The 26749-nt window shown below is 46.5% G+C and overlaps 1 protein-coding gene across 3 annotated transcripts; it reads right to left on the bottom strand.

Annotated features, from left to right (window-relative positions):
* Positions 1-383: 383 nt before the first annotated feature.
* EMC3 (ER membrane protein complex subunit 3) lies at positions 384-26740 on the bottom strand. 3 transcript variants are annotated; one of them, XM_090021348.1, is made up of 9 exons: positions 26651-26740; positions 25909-26077; positions 24293-24350; positions 23499-23592; positions 15675-15779; positions 9008-9089; positions 8741-8820; positions 5924-6006; positions 384-618 (listed from the first exon to the last, which is right to left on the bottom strand). In XM_090021348.1, exons 2-9 carry the CDS (start codon positions 26061-26063, stop codon positions 604-606), a joined length of 672 nt encoding a protein of 223 aa, XP_089877474.1. In that variant the 5' UTR covers positions 26064-26077; positions 26651-26740; the 3' UTR covers positions 384-603. The 3 variants fall into 3 exon arrangements, with proteins under 3 accessions (XP_089877474.1, XP_089877472.1, XP_089877473.1); XM_090021346.1 differs by having other exon boundaries at positions 384-622; XM_090021347.1 differs by having other exon boundaries at positions 384-622; positions 26699-26726.
* Positions 26741-26749: the final 9 nt, after the last annotated feature.

Here is a 26749-nt window from a genome sequence, read left to right on the forward strand (position 1 = left end):
GAATGTCCAACTTTTGTTATTCTGATCTAATTTTATTCTGTAAAGGTTGGTTTAGTAATACAAGTCAACTGGATGATGTTTTAAATGGGTAAAGATAGATTATCTAATACACTACTTGATTTGCTAAAATCCAGTAAGTTGGTCTTTATCTCCAAAACTATTTGTTTATGCTAGCTGTAGAAACTGTTTGCCAATAAGTCGCCCCCCCCCACCAAGATCAAAACTGAAACATGTATGTCTTTTAAAATGTTAAATGATACCCTCTCCTTAATAACTGAAAGCCTATATTAATTTCCTTTGGCTCAAATATACCATGAATACAGGTGGGAAAAAATAATCTTTTCCAAGCTCTGTATGAATAAATAATTCTTTAAAAACTGGTGTTCTGAGCACGGCCTTTTTTATTCTGAGCATCACTAAAATACATCACACATTTTTATAACAACAGTTTTCTTTTAAAATGCCAAGCATACACTCAAATTCAATCCAGCTTTCAAAAGATGGAGGTCTGCAACTCTTCCTTAAACATGCCTTCAAAATGAAGATCTTTCGCCATGAGCTCTTCTTCTATATCCTCTAATGCCCATTGATGATCAGTTAATTCTAAAGCTTCCCACTCTGTCTACAATGAGAGCAGAGAGGAGTAGAGAAACAGGACCAAGTATTAACATTTTTCTCTTGGGTAAATTCTTTGCAAAGGTGGTACAATGTAACTTTTATATAAGCAAATGAAGAATTGTGGGTTGTGCACAGTTTTAAAGTCTAGCTAGCATGTCTTTCACAGAGCAAATATTTCTTCAAAATACTGAGAGGAAGTCTCCTGCCAGAGATAAACATTATTCGGATAGTTGGCCAATTAAAATATCTTACGGATTGAAAAATGATTCGTTCTTCTGTCTATAAAGCTCTATATTAACCTTACTCTAATGCAAGTATGTCTAAAATACCATACTGCTTGGGTTTGTGTGTTGTGGGGGTGGAACTAGTGCAGGGATGGGCAAAATACTCTCATCTGGCCCATGGTACTCACCAGTGAACTGAACCCCACCCAGCCCTTCCAACTACGAGGGTGGGAGTAAGCGCCCACTTGTACACACACTCCTCAAACATACCCTACTGCGCTTGTTCCTACCCTTGTAGGCGGCAAGGCTCAGGCCCAGCCAGTAGGTAGCTTCCAGGTGGGGCTGCTACAGCCTCCAGAGACCTGCTCTGCTTCCCTGGTCTCCTGCTGGCTATAGGCAGCAGGTAGGGAAGCAGCAGGGGGTGGAGCTGGTGCTGGGCAGGAGCAAGGAGCTGGGGCTGGTGGCAGCACAGAGCCCATTCCCAGGGGGGTGGTGGCAGCATGCAGCTTGGGTAGTCAGCATGTGGGTGAGGGAGGGTCAAGGGTAAGGGGACCCTCCACACTCCCCCCATGCCTCAGCAGTAGCAGGTGGGGCACTCAGTTTGCAGGTGCCCAGTGGGATACGGCTCCAGCCGGTGCTGCACATCGCAGTGAGGGGAATAGCCTCCACTGGGCTGTCTGTATCACCGGCACTCCCTGCCATGCATGTATAGCCTCTGCACTTGCTGGGCACAGGAAGCAAGCCCTGCATGCTGGAGCTGGTTGCCTTCCCCACCCACCAGGGGAAGGTGCCTGGGGCTTCCCTCCTGCACTGTGCAGTCCTGACAGGGAAGGCAGCTGGCTACAGCACCCAAAGCTTCCCTGCTGTGCCCAGTGAGTGCGGGGACTGAACATGAGTGGTAGGGAATGCTGGTGATACAGACGGCTGGTGGAAGCTGCACCCCACACTGCAATGTGCAGTGCTGGCCAGAGCCACACCTTGCCAGGTGCCTGAGTGCCCTGCCTGCTGCTGCATCATGGGGGGGTCCCCCCACCTTCCCTCACACTCTGCCCCCACATAAGCACAACCCAACATAACTTATACCCTCCCACCCGCCATACACACCCACATCCAACCACACTCCATCATACACACTCACACCCATAGACCCCCCTCCACACTCACCATATACCCCTTCCACCCCCCACACACATACCCACCATATACCCCCCCACATACCTGCCTACAAGATGATGAATTATTTTTTGATTTATTATGCAGTCACTTTATATACGATACAGAAACATAAATCATGGCAAAAATATTTTTCGTAACAAAATTAAAATGTGTTATAGTAGGTGTTTGACTCTTAGTGTATGATTTGGTTTTTTTCTGGTTCTAAAATGGCAGTCCCGCTCCCAAAAGGAGTATTTTCCAGGAGCAAGGGGGTAGCAAAGGTCAAGGGTAGGGGTTAGACGTCTCATCCTCGGATGGTGACTAGAGGGTGGTCCAACTGTCAAGGGGCAGGACTACTCATGCGGCCCTTGACCCCTCACCAAAACTCATTAAGTAGCCCTCCACCCAAAATAATTCCCTGCCTCTAAACTAGCACCTCTCCATAACTTGGATAATTAATTTGGGATACAACTATTAAGTAGAGAAGAACAGCTGAATCTCTGAGAATTTTACAGGGATACTGACAGAATTGATGAAGATACATAACCCCTTCAAGAAATGAGGCACCTACAAGTTTTCACTGGGCTATGGACCTTATTAAGCCTGTAGAGTCAGGGTTGAATCTCCTATATGCCATCTGAGGTCAGCAATACTCAGGCTGTAGTTAGAGTATCTACCAGAGTTTCTACTCAAACTTCCATACACATGTTGTGGCAGAGCACAGGTTGTGCCTGCCACTTTAAGGGGCCTGAGAAGGCAGTAATCAGCTTGCAGGTGGGAGCAGACCTGCTCAGGCAGTCACATGTTAGGCAGGTGGCCACCTGACTGGCAGAAAGGCTGGGAGCCTAGGTATAAGGCTAGGCCCCAAGAGCAGAGCTGGCAGTTGCTGCAGGTGGGCAAAGGGACAACATCATTCAGCTGGAGATCTGCTGCTCCCAGAACAGCTTGGAGGTTGAGGATAGGAACTGTGGGGATAGAGGAGGTTCCTGGTCCTGGGGCATGACCTAAAACTACACCCTACTGGGAAGGATGGTGTGATGGGGCTGCCCATGGCGGAGCAGTCCTCAGGAAATGCCACACCTGTGCTTCCCCCATGAGAAGTCAGGTTGGGGCACTGGAAAACCTTAGTGCCCGCTGTGTTGTAGGTGACCCTGTGGAGGGAAAAGGCTAGGGGAGCACACCCTGACAGAACAGCACAGGGCCAAAGCCCACTGAGTGGGGCCTGTGGCCCAAGAGACATTAGGCCCAGCAGCCCAGTGAAGGGTAGGGTAGCTGTGTGTCGCACTGAGGAAGCTGGGTGTTGAGGCTCCAGTGATTTGGGGCCATCTGTGAGGCATTGGACACAGTATAAGGGAAGGTTCAGAGCTGTGTATTCACCCTTGGCAACTTAAGTTATATCAAAGGTGTGGCAGACGAGGCAGGTGGGCAGACTGCCCTAGACAGGTGGGAGGGCCAATGTTCAGACTGGCCCCAAGATTGCCCACTTGTTACACATGTCCACTCCAGCAGATCAATTTAACTGAAATGAACTTCTGGCAGGACCCCCTGTTACTTCTCCTATCCTAATTCACTAGGAAGGTATTTGCTGAGTACACTTAGTAGATACATCTAGAATTCCAGATAGTCCTAGTCTAGACTCAAATAACTTTACTGGATTTGAATTTAGGCCTTGATAAACTTTAAACTTAAACTTTATGCTATCTGTCCTTGACTGCAGCCTTCGCAGTGCATTCTCTGACAGACACACGAGGAAACTCTAAGCTTCCGTAACTTATTTTCCCCTCACACTTTGGTGGTTCTTCATAAAGATTAAGTTTTGCTTTGGCCTCAGCACTTACTGAAAAGGGGCTGATTTTTGGCTCTATCAGACACTTCGGCTTGTTTCAGTTTTACCTAGACCCAAACATCTTCTGGGGAGACATCCAGCCTATTTGTTAAACTTGGAAGACAGCCCAAAGGTGGAGGAAATCAATGTAGAACTTATCCAAATTAATCATTCTTTGTATGCAAATTGGTCTATTAATAACCACACTAACCTCAGAACATCCTAAGCCCATTCTAGTAGACTCAAGGCAACTGAGTAGTTGGGACCATTTCATAGATTTCATAGACATCAGGGCTGGAAGGGACCTTGGGAGATCATCGAGTCCAGCCCCCTGCCCAAAGGGCAGGAAGTCAGCTGGGGTCATAGGATCCCAGCAAGATAAGCATCCAATTTACTCTTGAAGGTGTTCAATGTAGGTGCTTGAACCACCTCCGCTGGCAGACTGTTCCAGACCTTGGGGGCTCGGACAGTAAAGAAATTCTTCCTTATGTCCAGCCTGAAACAGTCTTGCAGGAGTTTGTGACCATTTGACCTAGTCATCCCTTGGGGCGCTTTGGTGAACAAACGTTCCCCCAGATCCTGGTGGTCACCCCGATAAACTTATAGGTGGCCATCAGATCACCCCTGAGCCTACGCTTTTCCAGGCTAAAGAGTCCCATGTCTCTCAGCCTATCATCATAAGATCTGTTTTCCTGACCTCTGATCATGCGCGTGGCTCTCCTCTGGACTCTCTCAAGCTTCTCCACATCCTTTTTGAATTGTGGAGCCCAAAACTGGACGCAGTACTCCAGCTGCGGCCTCACCAAGGCCGAGTACAAGGGGAGAATGACGTCCCGGCATTTGCTCGAGAAGCATCTATGGATGCACGCCAGCATTTTGGTCGCTTTACTAGCTAAAGCATCACATTGCAGGCTCATGTTCATCTTGTGGTCAATGATGACCCCCAAGTCTCTTTCTTCTGTAGTGCTATCCAACGTAGCACTGCCGAGCCTATAAAGATGCTGCAGGTTTTTCCTCTCAAGGTGGAGAACCTTGCATTTTTCGGTGTTAAACACCATCAGGTTCTTGTCTGCCCATTTGCTGAGCTTGTCCAGGTCAGCCTGAATCACCCACCTATCTTCTGGCGTGGATGCTTTGCCCCAAAGTTTGGTGTCATCGGCGAACTTGGCCAGTCCACTCCTGACTCCAATGTCCACATCGTTAATGAAGATGTTGAACAGTACAGGTCCAAGGACAGAGCCTTGAAGGACCCCACTGGTCACAGGGCACCACAATGAGTGACTGCCATCAATTACAACCCTCTGGGTTCGACCACAGAGCCAATTTCCCAGCCAGCGGACAGTGGTGGAGCCAAGGCCACAACTGGCCAGTTTGGCCAAGAGGTGATCATGGGATACCAGATCAAAGGCTTTTTTGAAGTCAAGATATATGACATCAATCTCTTCTCCCTCGTCCAGGTGATAGGTCACCTAGTCGTAGAAGGAAATGAGATTGGTCAAACAAGACCTACCCGCAACAAATCCGTGCTGGCTATCCTTTAGGATGTTAGCCTGGGCCAGTCCCTCAAGGATGGCCTCCTTAATAAACTTTTCTAAGATCTTCCCCAGGGCAGAAGTCAGGCTAATGGGCCTGTAGTTAGCCGGATCCACTCTCCTCCCTTTCTTGAAGATCGGCACCACATTGGCCTTCTTCCAGTCTTCAGGCACTACACCAGAGCGCCAGGAGTTTTCGAAGATCCTGAAGCCATATGCCACGTTGAATTTCTGGAGTGGGTGCTTAAAGCTCATTATCCAGCCTTACTCTTTCTGAATGCCAGGATTAGTCAGATTTCTATTTTAGAAAACATCAGTATGCTACATCAATAAATCTTTTATGTTTGTGCTCACTTAAATCTCCAAAACCAGTGAAAAAACAAGAGAACTATTCTGTATGGGAATGCACTATTTACCTATAATAGAGGTTCTTAGGTATACTGGTATGAGACCCTTGTCTGCCCCTCTGTTTACCTTTTACTTCTGCAGAGGACCCGTAATAAGGCAGAAGGGATTGTGTGAGGTACACAATCTTGTAAAGAGAGATAAAAATGCAGGAAATACTGTACCTTAAATGCTTTGTTAGTGTCCGCAGGCATAGCCATTGCTGCCCCTGTCATCTGTTCCTGCATCACCCTAGATTGGTCTGCAGCTGTATGAGACACAAGAGTACACAACAGTTACTTATTCTAAGTAGACAGAGAGCTCTTGAAAATATACTAGCATTGTAATTCTGGACCTCATCAATACTGACCCTGCAGCATGATTTCTGAAGTTACGTATCCTCATGAGATGGAATGAAAAAGATAAGTTCTGACCTGTTAACTTCTTCCTTTCTGCTGGGCACCAAGACAGATTTATGAATTTTTAGAGTACTCTCCACATACAGATTAGACAGAACTGGCAACCAGAAAAGCAGAAATACTAGGCCATTAGCTAACAAGCTCTACCATCTTCAGCTAACAACTTCCGGAGCTGAAGTCACTCAAACCTCAGTCTGGATGAATATATTTAACTTCCTCAAGGAATATTTTACTAAAGGACACAATTAAGCAATTCCCCAAAATGAATAACGCTCCACAGAAATTATTAACAGCCACAATCTATGAAGGAAAATAAAATTTGGATTGAACAAATGAAATGCTAAGACATAACATGAGGGCAGGCAGAAATCTGTACTAGAAGTGGAAGAAACCTGTGGTGACTTTTAGGACTTTCTGTGACAGTACTCTGGAGATGATGCAAGTTTGGAGGCCTTTACTGTCGTGAAAGGGATTAAGGAATTATTAAAAGAAATAGTTTTGCTTCCCCGTTTTCATAGTGGATCTTCAGAGAGAAAAAACTAGTTTTGTGAATAAGATCTTTTTAGCATCAGACTTTTCCAAGAAGCATTATCTTTGCCCTGCAGGGGCTGAATAAATGAGAGCACTGAGATGAGATGACTATGTGCTGCACCACTTGCCCATTCCGTGGTCAACTGGGTGAAATTCAGTCCTGAGAAATGCAAAGTGCTACACCCCAGGAAAAATAATCAAAAACACAAATACAAAATGAATGACAGCTGGCTGGATAGCAGCAGTATGAATAAGTATTTAATCATCTTGGTGAATCACAGACTCAGTATGAATCTGTAGTGTGATGCAACTGCATAGAAGGTCAATGCAGTATTGAGATACATCAATAGGAGCATTAGGTGCAAGACATGGGAGGTGATAGTGCCTTTCTACTTGGCACTGGTTAGACCTCATCTAGAATACTGTGCGCAGTTTTGGACTCGGGAGTTTAAAAAGGATGCAGAGAAGTTAGAGAGGGTCCAGAGGTGGGCAACTAAAAATGGTAAAAGGCTTGAAAGATAAGTTCTATGAGAAAAGGTTATGGAACAGGTGATTAAAGTAGGACTGGAAAGCAGTTTTCAAATATCTGAAGGGCTGTGACAGAGGGAAAATGCTTTGTCTTTCCTGCCGCAGAGAGTAGAATGTGAATGGATGGCTTAAAGCTGCAAAGAAGTCGGTTTACATCAGACATCAGGGAAAACATCATTGTTAGAACAGTGTGGAATCTCCGTCATTGGAGGTGTTCAAGAAGAGGTTGGATAAGCACTGATTGGTCAGGGATGATCTACAAGAGAGTACTCTAAAGGGCAACAGCTGGATTTTTGGGAGATAACAAGAGCTCTGCTATCTAAAGCAGATGGATATTGGATAGGACCACTCTTAGCAGCAAATGAATGAAGCAGAGGTTCACAATGGGCTTACTTATGTCCTGACCGTTGTTGTTCCCCTACGTAAAAAGAAGAGCCACCGTGCTCCAAAGCACACGGGCTAAGCAAAGGCTTAGCGACCCCAGGTCCACAGCCCCAAGGAGCCCTGCAGAGATCTCCCTTACCCAAGTGTTTTGGCTGGGGAGGGGCAGAGAACTCCCATGCCGGTATAAAGAAGAGCCTGGGACAGGAAAGAGTGGGGAGTGCAGAACCGGAAGGAGGAGGAGAAGCGCGCCGACACATGCTGCATGGAGCTTTGAAGGCGACGTGGAGAGCTGGTAGGAGACTCTTGCAGAGAATTAAGCCCCACAGAGGGGACTTAGAGCCAAGACTACTGACCCGGCGGGGCGTAGAACTGTTTGTTTAGATGCTGGGAGCACGAAGGTCAATTTGTTTTGATCTTGGCTAAAAATAGCAAGAACAATAACCCAGGCCAGGAGTGCCTGCTTTGTTTTCTTGTTTTCCTGTCTTCCGTTGTTTTGTTTTTTTATTGGAACCAAGGTCACATTGCAAGATCAACTGGCTGGTCAGATCCTGGTGGAACGGGCAAGGGTGTAGGGGTGGCGGAGCCCTCGGGAACATAGGAACCTCGCAGGACGACAGTGAGACTACTAATAGGACTACACGCACAGGTAATGAACCAACTCCTTTAATATCAAGTCATGGCAGCAGAAATATGGGCGTGTAGATCACCAATTAGAAATTGTAACACCCTAGTCGATCAGCAGGTGGTGTCCTACGGGTCTGCCAGTGACTGAGATACCTGACACCCTAGCTTAATTTGTGGCTGGTTATGGCGTTTATTTCCCCCCCCTCGTTTTTGGGCAATATACCTTGTAGCTGTGCAACAGCATTGATTGTATAATTTTAGGAACAGTGTCAGGGAAGGACATGGGCAGCAAGTGACTAGCAAATGGGAAGTAGAAGAAACCTGCATGCTGATAGAAGAGCTTTCAACCCTGTAGACAAGAGATTAATAACAGTGCACTTATGAATAATCCTATCAAAATACAAGGCTTTGACTGGAGGAGTCATGTCATTTCTTACCCTTTCATGAATCTAATGTTAACTTAAGAAATTCTCCCAACACAAACTAATAAATGTAATAAAAATAATAGCAACTTACCATTGTCTTGACCCAAGATGAGAGTGTAAATGCTTCGAAGTCCAAATACATTTAGGAAGTACCAGGAAGCAGAACTTACCCTGACAAAATAAAACAAGCATTTTAGACTTCAATTTAACAAGTGCCTGTATGCAGGACACCCATGTTCTGACCTAAATTCTGAAATTCTCAAAACAGGCAATTCCAGAGTCGATAAGTCATCACAAGATTTTAACAGAACATTCCATTTCCTCACTTACACTTGCCACACTGTAAAAAAGCTCTTACCAGGATGCATCCAGGGTGAGCAGCTCAATTCCCTGCTGAAGCATAGGTTTAAAGCGCAGTGTCAGAGGAAATGGGACTTTTGCTGCAATAAAGGCAAAAATAATTTTAAAACAATGCAAACAATTGAGACTTAGTGGGAAAATTTGCATGGTGGGAGCACTGTCATGAATAGGTACATACTGTTCAGGAAGGAAAGGCAGGGGAGAAGAAGGGAAGGAGTTGCACTGCATGTAAAAGAGCTGTATGACTGCTCAGAGCTCTAGTATGAAATTGGAGGGAGGCCTGTTGAAAGTCTCTGGGTTAAGGTTAGAGGGGACAGCAACAAGGGTGATGTCATGGTGGGTGCATGCTACAGACCACCAGACTAGGAGGATGAGGTAGATGAGGCTTTCTTCAGACAACTAGTGGAAGTTTACAGATCACAGGTTCTGGCTCTCACAGGGGACTTCAAATCACCCTGACATCTGCTGGGAGGACAATACAGCAGTGCACAGGCAATCCAGGACGTTTTTGAAGAGCACTAGGGACAACTGCCTGGTGCAAGTGTTGGAGAAAGCAAATAGAGGCTGTGCTCTTCTTGAACTATTGCTCACATACAGAGAAGAATTGGTCGGGGATGTAAAAGTGGGTGGCAAGTTGGGCAGTAGCGACCATGCAATAATCGAGTTCAGGATTCTGACAAAAGAAAGGAAGGAGAGTAGCAGAGTATGGACCCTGGACTTCGCAAAAGCAGACTTTGACTCCTTCAGGGAACTGATGGGCAGGAGTCTCTGGGAGGGCAGTCTGAACAGGAAAGGAGTCCAGGAGAGTTGGTTTTATTTTAAAGAAGCCTTACTGAGGGCACAGGAATAAACCATCCACATGTGCAGGGAGAATGGCAAATGTGGCAAGCAACCAACTTGGCTTAGCAGAGAACTCTTCAGTGAGCTTAAACACAAAAATGAAGCTTCCAAGAAGCGGAATCTTGGATAAATAGGAAGGAGTATAAGATTATTATTCTGGCATGAAGAAATGAAATCAGGAAGGCCAAAGTTCAACTAGAGTTGCAGCTAGCAAGGAATGTGAAGGGTAACAAGAAGCATTTCTATAAGTATCATAGCAACAAGAGGAAGGTCAGGGAAAGTATGTGTCCCTTACTGAATGGGGTATGCAACATAGTCACAGATGAGGAGGAAAAGGCTGAAGTACTCAATGCCTTTTGCACCTTGGTCTTCATAGGCAAAGTCAGCTCTCAGACTACTGCACTGGGCAGCACAGTTTGGGGAGAAGGTAAGCAGCCCTCAAGTGGTGAAAGAACAGATTAAGGACTATTTAGAAAAGCTGGACATAAAGAAGTCCATGGGGTCAAATGGGATGCAACCGAGGGTGCTGAGGGAATTGGCTGATGTAACTGTAGAGCTGCTGGTTGCTATCTTTCATAACTCATGGCGATCAGGGGAGGATCTGGATAATTGGAAAAGGGCAAATATAGGGCCCATCTTTAAGAAAGAAGAAGGATCCAGGGAACTACAGACCAGTCAGCCTTACCTTGGACCCCAGAAAAATCATGGAGCAGACCCTTCAAGGAATTCATTTCTAAGCACTTTGAGGAGAAGAAGGTGATTAGGAACAGTCAGCATGGATTTACCAAGGGCAAGTCATACCTGACCAGCCCGACTGCCTTCTATGATGAGATAACTGGCTCTGTGGATGTGGGGAAAGCAGTGGACGTTATGTAGCTTGACTTCAGCAAGGATTCTGATTCCGTCTCCCACAGCATTCTTGCAAGCAAGCTTAGGAAGTCTGGGTCGGATGAACAGATGGTCAGATGGATAGAAAGCTGGCTGGATTGTTGGGCACAACTGGTAGTAATGACTGGCTTAATGTCTAGTTGGCAGCCAGTATCAAGTGGAGTGCCCCCAGGGGTGGTAGATCCTGGTTGGTTTTGGTCAATATCTTCATTAACGATTTGGAAGATGGGCTGGATTGCACCCTCCATAAGATCACTGGGGGATGGGGAAACCCTGACTGAAGCATGCCCAGGGACTGGTACACAAAAGAGCTCTAATGCTGGGGACATTAGGATAACCGCTCTTGCAAGTGCTGAGGGAATGGTTCTCCCTCAGTGTGACAGGAAATCAAGGGTCTCAGTTGGAGGACTCAGGTGTCTGTACACTGATGCCAGAAGCATGGGGACCAAACAGGAAGAGCAAGCCTTCCTACTCTCCAGTGGGCATTACGATCTAGTAGGGATCACAGAGACCTGGTGGGATACCACACATGCCTGCAACATAGCCACAGAGGGCTACACCCTGCACAGAAGGGACCGAGTAGGGAAGAAAGGTGGAGGTGTAGCTCTCTATGTGAGGGAGTAGTACACCTTCTTGAAGGCTGACATTGGCTCCAAAGAGCAGCTTGAACCCCTCTGGGTCAAACTACAGTGTGGTGAGAGAGACCCAATTGTAGGATACTACAGACTACCAAACATGGGGGAGGAGCTCAATCTGGAGTTCTCTAGAACGGGCAGAGGCTGTGCGTACATGGGACATGGTTGTCATTGTTGGCACTGGATTTAGGACCCAGCCCTTATACCTTTGTTCCAGGGGAGCACAACCCTCAGACCAACCATGACCTTTCCATTTGATAACAGGCAAATTTATTGATACAGTGATAGCAGAAGAGCAACAATACAAACAAACTAGCAATTCTATATCTACCAATCCTAGAGCTGTCATCAAAGTACATCTGGTCAGGATACAGCCTCTATTCTGAGGCTCTCTCTCTTAGGTGTCAGCAGTCTGGACGTGGGATGCTGAGGCCCATAGACCCCCTCCAGTGGGGTGCATGAGATGGGCTGCTGGTATGCCCTCGGTCCATGGTGGCCTTGGGGACCCTTCCTGGGGGATGGGGATCCCCCCTCAAGGAAGAGAAGGAGGGACAGCAAGGAGGTAAAGGGAGGGACCAGGAGGGAGAGAGAAAAAGATCTGATGAAGGGTCTGCAGGGCCCTATAAGACCAAATGATTTGGCAGTCCAGAGAAGGGGCACAGAGAAAAGACCACTGTTAAAGCTGCCATAGCCGGAAGCCTGTGTTCTCAACTGGCCCAAGGAGGGGCCAGGAAGTCCAGAAGCGAGAGACTGTGCCCACGAAGAGCAAAGAAGACCAGAGTGGGAGAGTGGAGTTTGGTCCTGGGTATGACCTGAAACTGCCACCTTCCTGGGTGTGGTTACTGGGGTGGAGCTACCCATAACAGGGTAGGCTCTGCAAAATGCCACATTAACCACCGTGGGGAAAGGGCTGGGGTACGTACTGGGTGCCTTAAAACTCTAGCTCACTTTGAAAGGAAAGCACTGCTGTAAAAGCAGCCTCTGCAAGGTACAGGGAGGGGAAATTTTTGGATGAGCGCCAGCATGGCTATAAAACAAGCAAAGCCAGCCATAGTGTACCAGCTGAGAGTAAACTAACCAAGAGAGGTGAGCCCTTCCCTTTTTGTCTTTGTGTTTTGAAGGATGGAACCACCACTGAAGCATCATGAAGTTTGCTGGGTACAGAGAGGAATCAAACTTTACTGTGTCATGTGATTGTGTTTTGTTGTTTGTAAAATGCTATTGCTATTAGTGATTGTGACATCAACTGTGCTAGACCATAAAATGTAAAATAAAGCTTCTTAATAGGCTATAAAATACCTTCAGAGTGGCTACAAGAAATGGTGCAACATGCAGAGCACTGCCTCCAAGGCCTCACAGCCATACCAAAGATCCAGAAGACTGGATTGATTGATTGTTTTATTGTCATAATTTTGGGGTTTTTTTCTTTTCCTCTTTTTTGTTTTGTTTGTACTAGACATGTATTTTAGCTTGTATAGTAGAAGTAGTAATGTAACATGGGAACACAGTGTAAAATTATGGGATCGGATCCTGATGAAGACCAAAACAGGTCCTTCCCATGCAAACACCATGCCTGGTTTCTATGGCCAATTGGGAAAGCCCTAACCCTTGGCATTTATCTAGCCTTTTACAGGATGGAGGGGCACTGGTAGTGCTACAATGACAACAAGCATGCAGTTAAGACAACAAGAAAGCATTGCCCAGTGTACAGGAGGGATAAAATTGCCAAGGACATGTCTGATCTCCAGAGGTTCTGACCATGAAATGTTTTTCTGATCTGAATAGCCATTTTGACAATCAGCTAAGACACTGACTGAGGAGCGACATGCTATCTGAAATGCTGAGTAAAAGGTTTGGTAGGCATTTCAGGCCGTACATTCCCCAGTCCCAGTACGGGAGGCTTATTTAAACCTAATTGGCTAAAACTTGGTTGCTGGGCTAGGGAATGTTGAGGCAAGAGACCAAGTTAGAGGGGGTATGGGCGACATTTGAGCAATGGCTAAGGGTTCATCACAGCGTTCAGCCCATTGGAGCCCCTGACCACAAATGCTGTCATACTTTTCCCGGGATGACTGGTGGAGGTCTTCCCCACAAATGTCATGAACATTCCAGGTGATGTCAATAAGCTCCAGTATGTTGTGCAGGTGTCAAGCCTTCAAGGAGGGGATATGTTGGCTTTGAAACAGTATTTAAAGGTCTTTTTTGGGAACTGGCTTATAGGTATAGACACATACATTAAAAGGGGTCAAGATGGGCAGCAGGGGTTAATTGGATTTCTAGGATGCTTGGGTATAACACACAAAGCTTCTCATAGCTCTGGAAGCAGACTGGCTGTCTAGACCAACAAGGCCAACAGATGGACACAGCCTGATAATTGAGGGGGGCATCCCACACACTACTACCGCCTGGGGACTGACTGGCTAAGCAGCAGTTCTGCAGAAAAGGACCTGGGTGTTACAGTGGACAATAATATGGATACAAGTCAGCAATGTGCCCTTGTTGCTAAGAAGGCTAATAGCATACTAGGCTGCATTAGTAGGAGTGTTGCCAGTAGACTGAGGGATATAATTATTCTCTTCTACTCTCCACCGGTGAGGCCACATCTGGAGTACTGTGTCAACTTTTGGGTCTCCCACTATAGAAAGGATGTGGACAAGGTGGGGAGAGTCCAGCAGAGGGCAACAAAAATGGTGAGGGGCTGGGGCACATAATTTATGAGAAGGCGCTGAGGGAACTGGGTTTATTTAATCTGCAGAACAGAAGATTGAGAGGGGATTTGATAGCAGCCTTTAACTACCTGATGGGTGGCTCCAATGAGGATGAAGCTAGACTGTTGTCAGTGGTGACAGATGACAGAACAAGGAGCAATGGTCTCAAGCTGCAGCAAGGGAGTTAGACATTAGGAAAAACTTAAGATATTAAGTTAGTTATTAGGAAAAACTCTCCCAATAGGAGGGTGAAGCATTGGGACAGGTTACCTAGAGAGGTGGTGGAATCTCCATCCCTTGAGGTTTTTAAGGCTTGGTTTGACAGAGCCCTGGCTGGAATGATCTAGTTGGGGACTGTCCTGCTTTAAGCAGGGGATTGGATGTGATGACCTCCTAAGGTCCCCTCCAACCCTAATTTTCTATGCTTCTGTGAAGAAACTTCAGGTGCTAAGTTCAGTTCCCCCAGAACTTCAGGTTCTGGGGGACCATGTCAGTTTTTGTCACAGTCAGATTTGCTATTTTAGAAGCACCCCTCTTCCCTGTCACTGTGCAGTCAGATGGCTGTATGAGGCACACAATGACCCTGAGTCAAGTCATGGTGACTGCCATATCAGCAAAATAGAATGGCATGTATGAAAATATTATGGTTATAGCTATTTGTAGGCAGACCAATCGCAAGCCAATCACAGGTTGTGAGCATGAGTATGACAAAATGAAGTTGAGGAAAGGTCCTAAGTAATGTGGGTAACAAAAAAGTGGAAAAATACTGCAGAAGCACGAACAGAAAACAGAACTGTATATATGGAAAGACAAAGTATGAAGACACCGACCAGACCTGCTGCCAAGATGACAACTTGGTGTGCATGAATCCCAGAGCATCCTTGGAGCCTGATCAACTCTCACGGACTGCTCTGACATCAAGGCTATGTAAGTGTGATTTGTTTTGTTTATTTTAAACTGTATTGCTTACTTACATATGCAATAAATTTAATATCCTGACCAGACTAAGTGTTTGTGGCTGTATCATGAATCTCCCTTTGCCCACTACCTAAAACAAAACTTTAGGCAACAACTGTATGTATGGAAAATCCTACAGAGTGCAATTGTGCAATATATGCCTACCACTTCATGCTGTGCAAAGGAATGTCAACCTAGTGACATCTGTACAATGAAACATAATAATGTAATGTCACAGGACTAACACTGCAAAACTGTGTCAGCACATCATTCAAAATTTGTTTATACCTTACACCAGCTCTGAAATGAAGACACAGGTCTCCAGCTCTTTGAGATGAATATCCTACTCCATGTCCTCTTCATCTTCCCCCCCCCCCCCCCCCAAATCTTTGCAACAGGACAATTGGTCCTGGGAAGGGGAAATTGGAGGGATTTCTCAGGTTGGACAGAGTGGTACTTATTGTGACAACTGTCAAGATTCTTAATTTGCTCTCTATTTGACAAAACAAAAGATCAAGACAAGCCACGCTCATTCCATTATTTTAGTCGACTTTTAAGCAGACGTAGCAAAGCTCTGATGTTTAATGCCTGAAGAATGTCACTGAAAGGGGACAGGAAATATGATTTGGATGCTTACTTGTAACAAATCCTGAGAACGTCATGTTGATCCAACCACCAATGAGAATCATGGGTAGAACATTAGTTACATTCCCTTTCATCATATCTGTCAGTATGGTAGGATCTGAAAGGCAAAGATCAAACAATGCAGCAGGATAAACAATACTGACTCTATAACATTTTCACAGATGTTTTATCACATCTAGTTAAAGGAACCCAAAGTAAGAGGCCATGTAGATTCGCTGATTGAGTGAATATTTCAATTAAATGAACATCTAATAATACCCCTATGGTCTTAGGACTTTCTGCTAATTAATCTCAAAGCACTTTACAAAGATGAGCCCTACATACTGCATTAATAAACCATTATCTTTTCAACTGTGTAATCCACTTATATAGATTGCCCAGAAACAGAGGCATACAGCAAACCACATCTCAGTTATGGATACACCATAGTGGCAAGGGCACTGTTCCCTATGGACTGACCCCAAACTGGACCAAGCCTATGGACCAATCCCATGTGCGGGATCTGGCCCTGGACCACTTATTCAGCATATGGGGCTGCAGATGTTAAACACTGCTGCTATAAAAGATTACTGTTGAAAGAAAACAGAAAAAAGTTAAAGATAGTGGTAATTGGGCTTGTTAGAATTAAGAGCTTGCTAAAACCTGGAATTGCCACACTTGAACTAAAGGTCTTCATTTTAAATGGATTTAGGCACACTGATGCGAATCACAATGTGCATACTGATTTCATTGAGCTTAAAATGATTAGGAACAGTTGTAAACTAAAGCAAAACAAGCCAACCTTAACTGAAATAAGTGTGGCCAAAGGAATTTAAACAATTGCACACTGGTACATAGCTTAAAAAAGGGGGGCTTTCAAGGTTTCTGTTGAAGTTACAAAGTTGTTACAGAAAGAGACCAGGACTGTTCTACAATGGCAAGAAGTGTTTATGCATGAACCTGTGAAAATCTGTTTTGCCCATATATTTTTAATCAAAGAAGCCTGCCATCCATTTGAACCTCTGCTTCTCTGGAAAGTTTTTAAGTGTGTTGAGACAAATGGAGGTTAGCAGAAAGCATTCAGTAAGTATCACCACTCACATTGGGCCCAAAGATTTCTCGTCAAAAGCCTGAGCTCTTACCTAACTCTGAAAGAAGTTCCAACTGGACCAGGTGAGAAAAGTAAACCAGACAGCATCATGATTTCCAAACCTGTGTCCTAAGCAACTATACCAGTTGAACCTATGCATCCTGCTAACAGCCACACATCTCAGTTTCTGTCCCCACCTTATTTGTTATCTTTCCCTTTCTAAAAGGAACCAGGCTTAGCCAGCCAAGACAGATTGAACCCTGAAACACTTTGTTTCAACAAAGGTAGTAATGATTCCAGAGCTTGATTAAAAGACTCTTAAGTTCTGCAAACAGACCACAATTTGGTTACTGAACTGTACACGTTAGGGAAAATGTTGCTTCTTTAGTTTCTTTATCCATATTTTGGGGCATTTAACTTTGTACTGTCTTAAGAAGAAACAGAATCTCATGTAAACAAGACACTTGGAGAACCTCAGTCAAAAACTGATTCTTCTTCCCAAGCAGCACATAGGTTGTCATCCAAGTCAGGGGTGGCCAACCTGTGGCATGTGAGCCACAAGTGGCATGTGTAGCCACTAGATGTGACATGTAAGGGCTGCATGCAGGGCTGCAAGAAAAAAAGGGGAAGGGAGGACGGGGGGAGGAGAAAAGGGGTCAGGCTTGGAAGGGTGCATTGTGGATCACTGGGTCTATGCTGCCTCAGCTAGAAGGCCAGTGAAGGCCTTCCTGCCCGCTTCACCCTGCTCATCCGCTTTACAGAAAAGCCAGTCTCGCTGGAGGGACTGGGTAGAAACAGCTTGACACTGCCCAGCTGCAGGGAGCGCTGGCCATGAGGTGGGGCAGGGGCCGCTCCCCCCTGCCCCCATGCTGAACTTTTCCATAGGCTCCTTCCCTGCTCCTTCCTGGTGTGTAGGAAAGCAGCCCTTCCCTGCCCTGTGGCCAGTGCTCCCTGCTGCAGCTACTTGCAGCTCGCGCGGGGCTGTCTGGAGCAGGCACAAGCAGTCCCAGGCGGGCTGGAAGTGGCTGCAGCGTGGGACGCTAGCCACGAGGTGGGTGAGGGGCCACTTTTTCCACCCCCACACTCAGTACCACCTTGTAACCCAGCCCTGCTGCAAGCCTGGGCCCCGCACTGGCTCTGGGCTCGCCTGTTGGAGCTACATGTGGCAACAGCAGCTGTGGCCCACCCACTTGCTGCACCAGACAGTGTTTGCCACCACTGCCTCTGTGCTGCCCAGGGCACAAGTGAGCTCCAGGTGGGCGGCAGCAGCAGCCAACACTGTCTGGTGTGGCAAGCGGGGGGAGGGGCTGCAGCTGCTGCCGCCACGTGCAGCTCCGACAGGCGAGCCTGGAACCAGCATGGGGCCCAGCCTGGCAGCAGAGCCAGGTTACAAGCTGGTGCTGAGTGCAGTGAAAAGCAGCCCCCTCACCTGCCCTGTGCCCCACACTGCAGCTGCTTGCAGCCTGTGTGGGGCTGCCTGTGCCTGCTCCAGACAGCCCTGCGCAGGCTGCGTGCAGCTGCAGCAGGGAGCGCTGGCCATGGGGCGGGTGAGGGACTGCTTTTCCCCGCCCTCAGCACCAGATTCCCCCCTGCCATCAAGCAGGGGGTCGGCTGTGTGCCACCTCCTGCCTGTACTGTAGGGCTGGGGAGCACTGGGAGTGAGTGGGTAGGTAGCCAGCAGGAGTACAGGGCTCACACCAGTGTCTTAGGGCCAGTGCCAGGGGGCCCAGAGCAGGGCGGCAGAGATACAGAGATACTCTATGGAGCCAGGCCAGTTCCCCCCTCACCCTCCTGGTGCAGCCCAGCCCAGCTCCAGACCCCTGCCAGCCTATGCCCTGCTGGCCCTGGGACATTGGCCCCAAGATAGTGACCGGGGGTGGGGCACCTATCAAGGGGCAGGGCTACCCATGCAGCCCTCAACAGCTTGCCAAAACTGGGTAAGTGGCCCTCCACCCAAAATAATTGCCTTCCCCCGTGTTAGTGTGTACATGGCAAACCCAATACTGAAGGTGTCTTCAGACATAGCCTTACAACTGAGTCTGTCACAGGGTAAAGACATCAGTTGCAGCTGTGGCCATAAAACAACAAAGCTATTGCTGCTGATAAGAGACATGGAACTCCCCTGAGACCCCTTTGCTAAAGATGCCTGTGCACTACTAGAGCACAGAAATGTTTTTCCAGACCCCCTTTACAATGTTTACAATAAATGCTTTGATTTTTATGTTTTTAAATTCTGAGCTGAAGAGATGCAAAGCAATCAAACAGAAGGCCAACCCGCACCATGTGCACCATAGGCAGCTACTATGTGTAGAGTGTAAATCCCAGGCATTGACTGGAATGGGGGCAAAGGAGGTTCAAGCCTCTGACTGTGTAGAGCGGAGAGGCGACAGGATATAAGAGGAAGTGTCACTGATAAAAACCAAGTTAAGATTTCACAGGTCCTTCAGTTGCTGCCCTATTAAGTACTCTGGATCCTCACTCATCATATAAAACCGCAGTGGTTGCAGGGGCAGGGAAGGGTTAACTTGGCTTTATCAGTGAACCCTCCTACCTCAGCAGAGTCCTGTCACTGCTTTGCTTGGAGATTTAAGCTTCCCTGCCTCCATTCTGGCACCCCAGGGTGCAAACTCCATCAGTGATTCTTATCCCCCAGAGGTATATGAATGGCACTTAGGCAGAAGTGGACTTAACTTGTGACATGCCTATCAAAATTTGGCCACTACTGATCTACCAAGAGATTCTCAAGTAGAGGTTTTCCCTCTAAAAGACTCTAATTAGACAGAGGAAATAAGAGATTGTTGAGTGGCCCTTGCAAAGCCAGCAGGCCAAGGCACATAAGGGATCCCACCTCAGCCCCAGCCCTGGAACAAAATATAGGCAAGGCAAGAACCCCTAAGGGGACATTTGCATGTCTATACACAAATACCAGGAGCCTGGGGAATAAACAGGAAGAATTTGTTTTCCTCCTAAATGCAAATAACTACCATGTCATTGGGATAACAGAGACCTAGTGGGACTCCACCCATGACTGGACCACGGGTATAGACAGCTACACCCTGTACAGGAGGGATTGAGTGAACAAAAGGGGCAGGGGTGTAGCTCTCTATGTCAAGAAAAGCGATGCGTCCCTGCAAGCTGACATTGGCACCCACGGTGGACGACTTGAGACCCTCAAGTTAAAATTGTGGGGAACACGGCGCAGGGGATACTATGATGGGGGTCTACTACAGACCTCCTACCCAGAGTCAAGACCTTAACCAGGATTTCACCAGGGAATTGGCTGCGGCCGCACAATCCTGGTGTATGGTTGTCATGGGAGACTAACTACTCAGACATCTTGTGGGAGGAGCACTCAGCCAAATCCGAGCGGTTGCTCCTCAAGGTAGCAATCCTGGATGCACAAGCAAAGTCTATCCCGTCTCAGAGGAAAGGCAGCAAAAGGGCACAGCAGCCCCCTTGGCTCTCCAGGAAACTGGTGGGCCTCCTACATCTTAAAAGGAAGACCTAAAAAAGGATGGAGGACTGGAACCGCCACCAAGGAGGAATACTCTGCTTTAGTCCGGACTTGCAGAGAACAAATCAGGAAAGCCAAGGCTGCGATGGAACTCCAGCTAGCTCAAATATCAAGGACAATAAAATGTCCTTTTTTAGATATGTGGGGAGCCAGAGGAAAAGCAAGGGCAACACTGAACCGCTGCTAAACCAGATGGGACAACTGACACCCAGGAAAAAGCAAACTTGCTAAATGGGTACTTTGTATCCGTTTTTCCATCAGCCCTATAGGATGGCGCTGCCCACTATGGGTCAGGGAGGCCTGGGCAAGGGAGATTCTTTGCCCTCCATTGAAGCTGACCTCGTGAAGGAACACCTTGACAGGCTGGATACCTTCAAATCAGCCAGCCCTGATGGGTTATACCCAAGGGTACTCAGGGAGATGGCAGGCGTCATAGCTCAGCCCCTGGCACGGATCTTTGAGAGTTCTTGGTGCCTGATGATTGGAAGAGGGCCACTGTGGTGCCTATCTTCAAGAAAGGGAGGAAAGTAGATCTGGCAAACTACAGACCCATCAGCCTGATCTCTACCCTGGGGAAGGTCTTGGAAACGATTATCAAGGAGGCCATTCTTAACAGACTAGCTGAAGGCAATATCCTGAGGGATACCCACATGGGTTTGTTGCGGGTAGGTCTTGCTTGACCAATCTCATTTTCTTTTATGACTAGGTGACTTATCACCTGGACAAGGGGGAAGAGATCGACATCATATACCTCGACTTTAAAAAAAAAAAAAAAAGCCTTCGATCTGGTATCCCACCATCACCTCTTGGCTAAACTGGCCAACTGCGGCCTTGACGTCACCACGATGCACTGCCTGGGGAACTGCTCCACAGTAGGACCCAGAGGGTGGTGGTCGACGGGAATCAATCATCTTGGTGCACTGTGAACAGAGGGGTCCCACAAGGCTGTCCTAGGGCCTATACTGTTTAACATCTACATCAATGATGTGGACATTGGTGTCAGAAGCGGGCTGGCCAAGTTCACTGATGACACCAAACTCTGGGGTAAAGCATCCACACCTAAGGACAGGAGTGTGATCCAGGCAGATCTGGACAGACTCGTGAAATGGGCAGACGAGAACCTGATGGTGTTCAACACCGAAAAATGCAAGGTTCTCCACCTTGGGAAGAAAAACCTGCACCATGCTTATAGGCTCGGTAGCGTTACACTGGTAAGCACTACAGATGAAAGAGACTTGGGGGGTCATGGTTGACCACAAGATGAACATGAGCCTTCAGCGTGATGCTGCGGCTGGTAAAGTGAGAAAAACACTGGCTTGCATCCATAGATGCTTCTCAAGCACATCCCGGGGTGTCATTCTCCCGCTTTACTCGGCTTTGGTGAGGCCGCAGCTGGAGTACTGTGCCCAGTTTTGGGCTCTGCAATTCAAAAAGGATGTAGTGAAGCTTAGGAGAGTGTAGAGGACAGCCACACACATGATCAGAGGTCAGGAAAACAGACCTTATGATGAGAGGCTGAGAGCAATGGGGCTCTTCAGTCTGGCAAAATGCAGGCTCAGGGGTGATCTGATGGCCACCTATAAGTTTACTGGGGTGCTCATCAGGATCTGAGGGAACTACTGTTCACCAGAGCCCCCCCAAGGGATGACACAAACTCCACTGTGATCGGTTCAGGCGGGACCCGAGGTGGTTCAAGCACCCACTTTGAACACCTTCAAAACACATTTGGATGCTTATCTTGCTGGGATCCTATGATCCCTGCTGACTTCCTGCCCCTGGGGCAGGGGTCTGGACTCGATGATCCTCCGGGGTCCCTTCCAGCACAAATGTCTATGAAATCTATGAAAGAGATTTGCCTGTTTCTTCAGATTCTAAATACCACATCCTTTCTCCAAGAGTTAGTCATCCAAACTTGAGGTGCATATTTCAAGTGAGAAAGCTGATTTTGTGTTGGTATGGGAGCACTGGCATACTGTAATAGCTGCTGGGGGCTGTGATGCCTTCCTTTTCCTTCCCTTTCAGATGCATGGAGAAAGAATGGAGTCTGTTGCTCAGGTTACTCTCTCCATACAAAATCTGCAGCTCAGCTTTTACCTTGTCATAGCCACAGCCAATCTGGAGAGTGAGCAATGCTGAGAAGTGGACTGTGTCCCTGCTACATGCAACATGCATTCAGCCATGACTCTGGAAAATCTCCCTCCACCCCTCAAATTCTGCCTCCCAAAAACAAGATGCCGTCTTATTTGGGGCCCTGTAGTATACGAGAAATGATGGTATTTCACCTTTTCCTTTCTATTTTGTATCAATAAATATGTTTTTTTTATTCTGACCAACAGATGCGTCTTATTGAATTTCTCTTGCAAGGCATACAATCTCAAATCAATCTTAATGTAATGGCAGCAAAAAGATTAAAAATAGAAATAACTTTAAAAAAACTTTCAAAGAAAATACTGATGTCTGTTCCTTTCTGCTTCTTTTTGATAGAAAAGGTTCTTCCTCCCTAATCATATTATGTGCTGTTTTCCCCCACAAGTAATTCAAGATTACCATGTAAGACAACCTCACAAGAGTCCAGAAAATAAGAAATGAGAGGAAATAAATTTTTGGTCAGACACTTAAAAACTATTTTGCTTTAGTCATTTTTAAAATAACTTCTATGACTAATTAGCTGTAAATATTTAATTTTTTCTGTATCAGTTAAAGCATTAGAATTAACATTCTACTCAACACATACAGCAGGTTTTTTGGTGCAGCCAGGGCAGAAAAGATTAGACATTCTCGATAATTCTAATGTTAACAAGTAATTGAAGGAAAAAACAAAATACATACAAAGTGTTCTTTATAAAGCAGGGAAAAAGTGATCAGGCCATTTTTTTCTTACACAATCTTTTTCAGTTTTATTTAGAACTGCAACATCCTAATGACACTGAAATCTTCACGGTGTGCCAGGAAGGAAGTGTGTGTGTGTGTGTGTGTGTGTGTGTGTGGGGGGGGGGGGGGTGAGGGGATGGAGATGCACATAGTTTACCACTGAAAAGGCTCAGATACAGCAGGCAGAGAATCAATATAAAATACTGACAGTGGCCCAGTGTGTTTGCTTATTAGCCTCACAAGCAAACAAACTCTTTACTACTATTTTTTAATGGTGTTTATATGGGGGATAGGGGATGAGTTAAGACAATTACAGCTTTTCAGGAAAGCTCCCTACCTACGCAGCTGATGTTTTAACATACCTGTCATTGGAGAAGGGGGCACTACCTTCCTCTTTGTTTTTTTAAAAAATCCATCCTCTGGATTATTGAAGAAATATTTCCGTGTCAGAAAAGACTGAAAACAAAATGAAGAGCAAATTGTAATGATGTGGGGAACCAAAACAGGTATATACTCATGAGTAGAAGAATCCCTTTCCAGGGCTTAGGGCACACACTAGCCATTCATTTCTTCTTTCCCACTACCTTCTTCCAGCATCTCTTCTGCAGAGATACCCATAAAAATCATTTTCTGCTCTCTCTCTGTCTTCCAGGTTTCCCTGGATCCTAGTAAATAACCTGTATTGTGACTGAGCTTCTTTTATCAATGTCCCAATCTGGCATTCTCTTTCTAAAATTCTCTCCGGGATATCTATATCATTTACTTTTTGATGGAAGGATGTCATTAGTTCAGCAAGGAAACTTAAAACATTTGTGCACTTTTTTCCTCCAGCCAGTTTTGTTATACTCTTAGATTTAACTGCGGCCAGACTCTGGTGCCTATCAGGACAGAGACTGCCAACATTACATGATTTTCTACAGCATTTTAAGTTCTTGCTTTCCTCCTTAAAGATTTAACATTTTGTAAACAGGATATGCAAAATTACCACATGAACATAACTGCATGAAAAATAACTTGATGAATTGCTTGACAACCAAATATTAATTTCTTAAATTTAACAATGACGTACTTAAAACTTTTACGTTGCTGTTTCTTTACATATCTTCTACAAAAAGGCTAAAGTAATTCATATGCTCAGTTTCAAAAGGACACAAACCTGTTTTGGAATGTATTTTCCATTTTCTCTGAGGACTCTGCTTCTAATCAGAACTTGGCTGGAAAACAAACTCATTATTAGAGAAAAAAGAAATTAGATTTCTAGTCTTTCTTGTTCCTAGTAGGTATATTTAGTGTTCAATATGCTGAACACTAAATGAATAGAGAAGGGCTGACTCAGGAACATCTATCATAAAAATATACAGACATCACATGAATGGAAGTTTTAATTTATAGAGTAATAACATATTTTGTGGCTTGTAGCAACTCACTCAAATCAGGACAGACGTGAAATAAAAAACTCATCACATTCCTCCTCCTCCATCTGCAAGATCAGGAAAACTAGGGTGGAAAAATGAAAGATTTCTCTCTCGGTAGAGGGAAAGTAAAGTACTGAACTGATTCTGTCATCATGATAAGGTAGTAAGGAACAGTACGTTTAATCTAGGGCTGTCAAACGAATAAAAAATTTAATCACAATTAGTTACACGATTAAAAAGATTAGTTGCAATTAATCACGATTTTAATTGCGCAGCAAAACCCTCAAAATCAGCCACAGAAAAACTCAAAAATTATGCAGGTACTTTGTATAGTTTTCCCAACCTGTGGGTGTGGGGTATGTGTGAGGCGAATCTGTGAAGGTGTGCAGGGGCTGTGGGTGTGTGTGTGGGGGTGTTTAAAGCCTGGAGAGGGTGGACCCCCGCATACCCTGGCAGAATATGGGGGACTGTTGGGTCAGGAGTGAGGGGCAGCAGCAGCAGGGCTGGGTGGCTGTGGTTTGGGAGTGAGGGACAGAGTACTGGTATAACACTGCTGCCCCCCCCCCAATAATACTGCCCCCCACCCACATTTTTCTGAAACTGGAAATATGATAACCCTACAGCAATGCAGCCAGCCAGCATGTAGAGCAGTGCCCAGCAAGTAAGTTTGTGAAGGGGAAGGGGCTGGGGTGCACAATGAGGCCCCCATGGTAAGGGAGGGAGTGGGGCAGGGGCAGGGCCTGGGGTGAATGTGACCATGGGGCCAGGGTAGGGAGTGGGACAGAGCCGCAAGGGACTCATACAAGAGTGTGGGAGGGGAGGGGGTCTCCCTGCCACCATGTACACTCCTGGGGAAGGTATGGGGGGGGGGCATATGCCCCTTGGATTTGTGTGTGGGACAGAGGCAGGGTGCCCACTGTGGACTGGGGCTGTGTGCCCTACTGCCCTTGCCCCAGAAACTGTATGCTGGCTGTGCCATGCCATGTGCTTCCCATTGCCAGGTGGGCAGGGCATCGCAGGGCTCCTGAGGCAAAGGCAGCAAGGGGCAAAGCCCCAGCCTGCAGCAGGCAGCCCGCCTCTGCTCTGCACACAAATCTGGGGGCACATGCCCCCCCCATACTCCCAATGACTGGCCGCTCAGGTTTAAAAAATCTGGCAGGTGCTCGATCCTGAGGATGCCAGACTTATGAAATTAGACTGTATAATGTATCTATATCAGGAGACTGAAACAAAGGTGCACAGCCAACTTTAATTGTGCCATTTCCTAATTTCTAAATTTGCAACCTGAACGTTCTATGACAAAGCTTCAGGTTTGGAATTAGCAAGACATTTTCACAGCACTCTGCTGGTAGCTTACCTGTCCGACACTTGCTCCTGAGTGAGTTTTTTGTCACTCTGGAGTAAGATTGACACATAGTGTCGAATCATCCCAACAAAAAATGTTATAAAAACAATAGGAAGGACCACCCATAACCGGATATTGGAGTCCAGAAGAAGCTCTGGTTCACTCATCCTTCCAACAGGCCCTGGAAGAAAAATAAATATGTGCATATGTTACCTTTCGGAAGAATGTGGTATTGCATATAAAATAAAGGGTGCATTTTCACTAAAAACCCCCCAGCATATTCTGATAAAGATTCTAGGGCTGGCTCCACTTCCCAACATATCAGAACTGCACTGTAACCTGTCTTGTTTTCCCACAGCATTTACTTTGTGTTGGGCACTACTTGTTAACGGGCCCGTTTTGAATGCTCTCTTTCCTCTGGGAAGAAAACAAACATAAGTGTCAGGACTTCACTGAAATCACTTGCAGTTCACACAAGATGTGAAGATAAGGAAAGTGCTGCTCAGCTCCACACGCTGGAGCCTGTGGATGCAGTGGGCATAGCACACCACTCACTCTGGCAGCCTGGGCCCAAGACTAACAACCCCAGGGAGCAAGACAACTCCTCCCGCGACCGCGGGCACAGGTAGCTCCGAGGCGCAGCCTCCACCTCCAGCCCGACAGGACCCCAAACCCCGCCCGGCCCAGCAGCCTCCATCCTCCTCACGAAGTCTAGTGCCGGCTGCAGCCCGTCCCACACTACCTCCCCACTTACTCGCCACAGCACGCTCCGCGCAAATGCAAAAGGCCCCAACCGCCTCACCTCCGCTTCCGGGAAAAGCGCAGAGACCAGTGCCTTCGCAAACTTAACAGG

Source organism: Crocodylus siamensis, chromosome 11 (assembly GCF_052110815.1).
Source record: "Crocodylus siamensis isolate JL-2025a chromosome 11, ASM5211081v1, whole genome shotgun sequence".
In the NCBI taxonomy this organism is placed as follows: Eukaryota; Metazoa; Chordata; order Crocodylia; family Crocodylidae; genus Crocodylus; species Crocodylus siamensis.